Source organism: Priapulus caudatus, unplaced genomic scaffold (assembly GCF_000485595.1).
Source record: "Priapulus caudatus unplaced genomic scaffold, Priapulus_caudatus-5.0.1 Scaffold8588, whole genome shotgun sequence".
Taxonomy (NCBI): domain Eukaryota; kingdom Metazoa; phylum Priapulida; class Priapulimorpha; order Priapulimorphida; family Priapulidae; genus Priapulus; species Priapulus caudatus.
In genome coordinates, this window is record NW_014585649.1 from 925 (window position 1) to 3,513 (window position 2,589).

Here is a 2,589-nt window from a genome sequence, read left to right on the forward strand (position 1 = left end):
TTAGTGGATTTAATCATGCCCCTGAGTAGAATTAAATATTGTGATTAACTTAATCATGATTAAAGTTAATTACGCTTCGTGAAACAGTCACTTCAATTTAAGTACGAGAAGTTAATCATGATTAAAGTTAATTTAGCTTCGTGAAACAGTCACTTCAATTTAAGTACGAGAAGTTAATCATGATTAGTGATTTAATCATGATTAAGGACTTAATTACGCTTCGTGAAACCGGCCCCTGTAACTTAACGTGATTTTAACGTAGGATCGAGGGCGAGGGCTACGTCCACTACAAGGCGATGATGATCAGTGTCGCGCTGCACGTCATCCTCCTCATGTTCGAGATGCTCGTCTGCAACAAGCTGGAGAACGTGCACGACGCGCGGCAGCCGCTCTGGACCCTCGTCTTCATCCCGCTCGTCTTCGTCAGCATCATCGCCATCGCCGTCTGCATCTGGGGCTTCCGGCACGACCGGGCGTTCGAGGTACGACGCGGCGCGACTGGATCGCCCGCTAGTTGACTCGGCCCAAGGATATAAGAGCTGTCCACATTTGCACATGTCGCACATTGGGAATATGAATTGGGGAGCAGCTCTTATATCCTTGAACGGTTGACTCGGGGGGTGGGGCAGTCCTGTAGTAGTACCAGCAAGGTGGTATCGGTAGGAGTCGTAGCCTGTGGAGAGGGGGCGAGATGGGTAGATGCGCAAAATGACTAGAGAGGCTATCGTAACAAACCCTAAAATACATATAAATCATCATGCAGTCATTAGTGCTTGCAGCTATAATCCCAGGTTATCACATGACCCCTCCCCCCACACATACACACACGCACATACACACACACACGCACATGCGCATGCACACACACACATGCACACACACGCACACACACACACACACACACACACACACGCATACTATATACACTGACAGAGAGGTGCACCTTTCTTTCTATCATGACTGCTCAGCTGAGTAACTAAATTTTGTCCCTCCCCTAGAAATTTTTCGGCCAGTGGCCCTGCTGCGTAAGCTTTGTCTAATGAAATCCTTTCCTTTTTTCACTGTAGATGGAGCTGTTCAGTTCCGTAAACATATTGCAGTTCATCTTCATTCCTCTGCGATTGGACGAGATCATCGGATGGAGTTGGGTGGTAGGTTGCTTTTTCTGTCTTTGATTATTTATTGTAATATGCATGTGTGTCATTGACATGCTTAAACGTTTATCACGATCAGGAAGCATCTTGTTTGCCATCTTCATGTTCCCCAGATAAACATCTCTGTGGCAAGACAAATTTTTACTGCAATGTAACTGCCTACATAAAAAGATTCATGTTGGTACTTGCTCCTCATGGATTGGAAACGGGGATTGTACTTTTCCCACATGTAAGTTAGCCCATTCTCACGTCATGGATTGAACGAGATGTCTCCATGTGTAACTTAGCCTATTCTTCCATCATGGATTGCGTTGTCCCCACGCGTCCTTTATTCCGGCTTGGGGATCCTGATTCCTACATGGATGAGATGTCTTTATGCATAACATAGTCCTTCCTTCCATTATTCCACGTGTATCCTAGTCCTTTACTCCGTTATGGATCGCGCCGTCCCCATGTGTAACCTAGCTCTTTATTCCGGCCATGTGATCTTGATTCCGACGTGGATCGTGCTGTCCCCACGCGTAAACTATTCCTTTATTCCGTTATGGATCGCGCTGTCCCCACGTGTAACCTAGCTCTTTATTCCGGCCATGTGATCTTGATTCCGACGTGGATCGCGCTGTCCCCACGCGTAAACTATTCCTTTATTCCGGCCAGGTGATATTGATTCCGACGTGGATCGTGCTGTCGGTGGCTCTCATCGGCGTGCTGTACGCCGTCATCCTCGCCATCGTGCTGCTCAAGTCACCCGACATCATCCCCGAGCAGCGGCGCGGCAACGTCTACTCAGCCGTCACCTACACGATGCTCGTCATTCCGCTCCTTGTCTGGCTGGTGAGTGTTCTTTATGTTCATACGGATGGCTGGTGAGTGTTCTGTATGTTCTTACGGATGGCTGGTGAGTGTTCTGCTGTTCTTACTGATGGCTGGTGAGTGTTCTGCTGTTCTTACTGATGGCTGGTGAGTGTTCTGTATGTTCTTACTGATGGCTGGTGAGTGTTCTGTATGTTCATACGGATGGCTGGTGAGTGTTCTGTATGTTCTTACGGATGGCTGGTGAGTGTTCTGCTGTTCTTACTGATCGCTGGTGAGTGTTCTGCTGTTCTTATGTTCTTACTGATGGCTGGTGAGTGTTCTGTATGTTCTTATGTTCTTACTGATGGCTGGTGAGTGTTCTGCTGTTCTTATGTTCTTACTGATTGCTGGTGAGTGTTCTGCTNGGGGCGTCGCTGCAGCATCGTCGTTGCTACGCGGCATCGCTGCAGCATCGTCGTTGCTACGCGGCGTCGCTGCAGCATCGTCGTTGCTACGGGCGTCGCTGCAGCATCGTCGTTGCTACGCGGCGTCGCTGCAGCATCGTCGTTGCTACGCGGCGTCGCTGCAGCATCGTCGTTGCTACGCGGCGTCGCTGCAGCATTCGTCGTTGCTACGCGGC

The 2,589-nt window shown here is 49.0% G+C and overlaps 1 protein-coding gene across 1 annotated transcript; it reads left to right on the forward strand.

The window, feature by feature from the left end:
* The first annotated feature begins 266 nt into the window (after positions 1 to 266).
* Positions 267 to 2,048, forward strand: LOC106820219 (transmembrane protein 185B-like). Its single transcript, XM_014824756.1, has 3 exons — positions 267 to 482; positions 1,068 to 1,151; positions 1,812 to 2,048. Exons 1-3 carry the CDS (start codon positions 297 to 299, stop codon positions 2,022 to 2,024), a joined length of 483 nt encoding a protein of 160 aa, XP_014680242.1. The 5' UTR covers positions 267 to 296; the 3' UTR covers positions 2,025 to 2,048.
* The last annotated feature ends 541 nt before the right edge of the window (positions 2,049 to 2,589 follow it).

Excerpts from the sequence above, each read along its gene's own strand:
- LOC106820219 (XM_014824756.1), top strand. The coding sequence starts at position 297 with ATGATGATCAGTGTCGCGCTGCACGTCATCCTCCTCATGTTCGAGATG. Across the intron at positions 483-1,067 it reads GGCACGACCGGGCGTTCGAG|ATGGAGCTGTTCAGTTCCGT; the intron begins GTACGACGCGGC and ends TTTTCACTGTAG. Across the intron at positions 1,152-1,811 it reads TCATCGGATGGAGTTGGGTG|GTGATATTGATTCCGACGTG; the intron begins GTAGGTTGCTTT and ends TATTCCGGCCAG.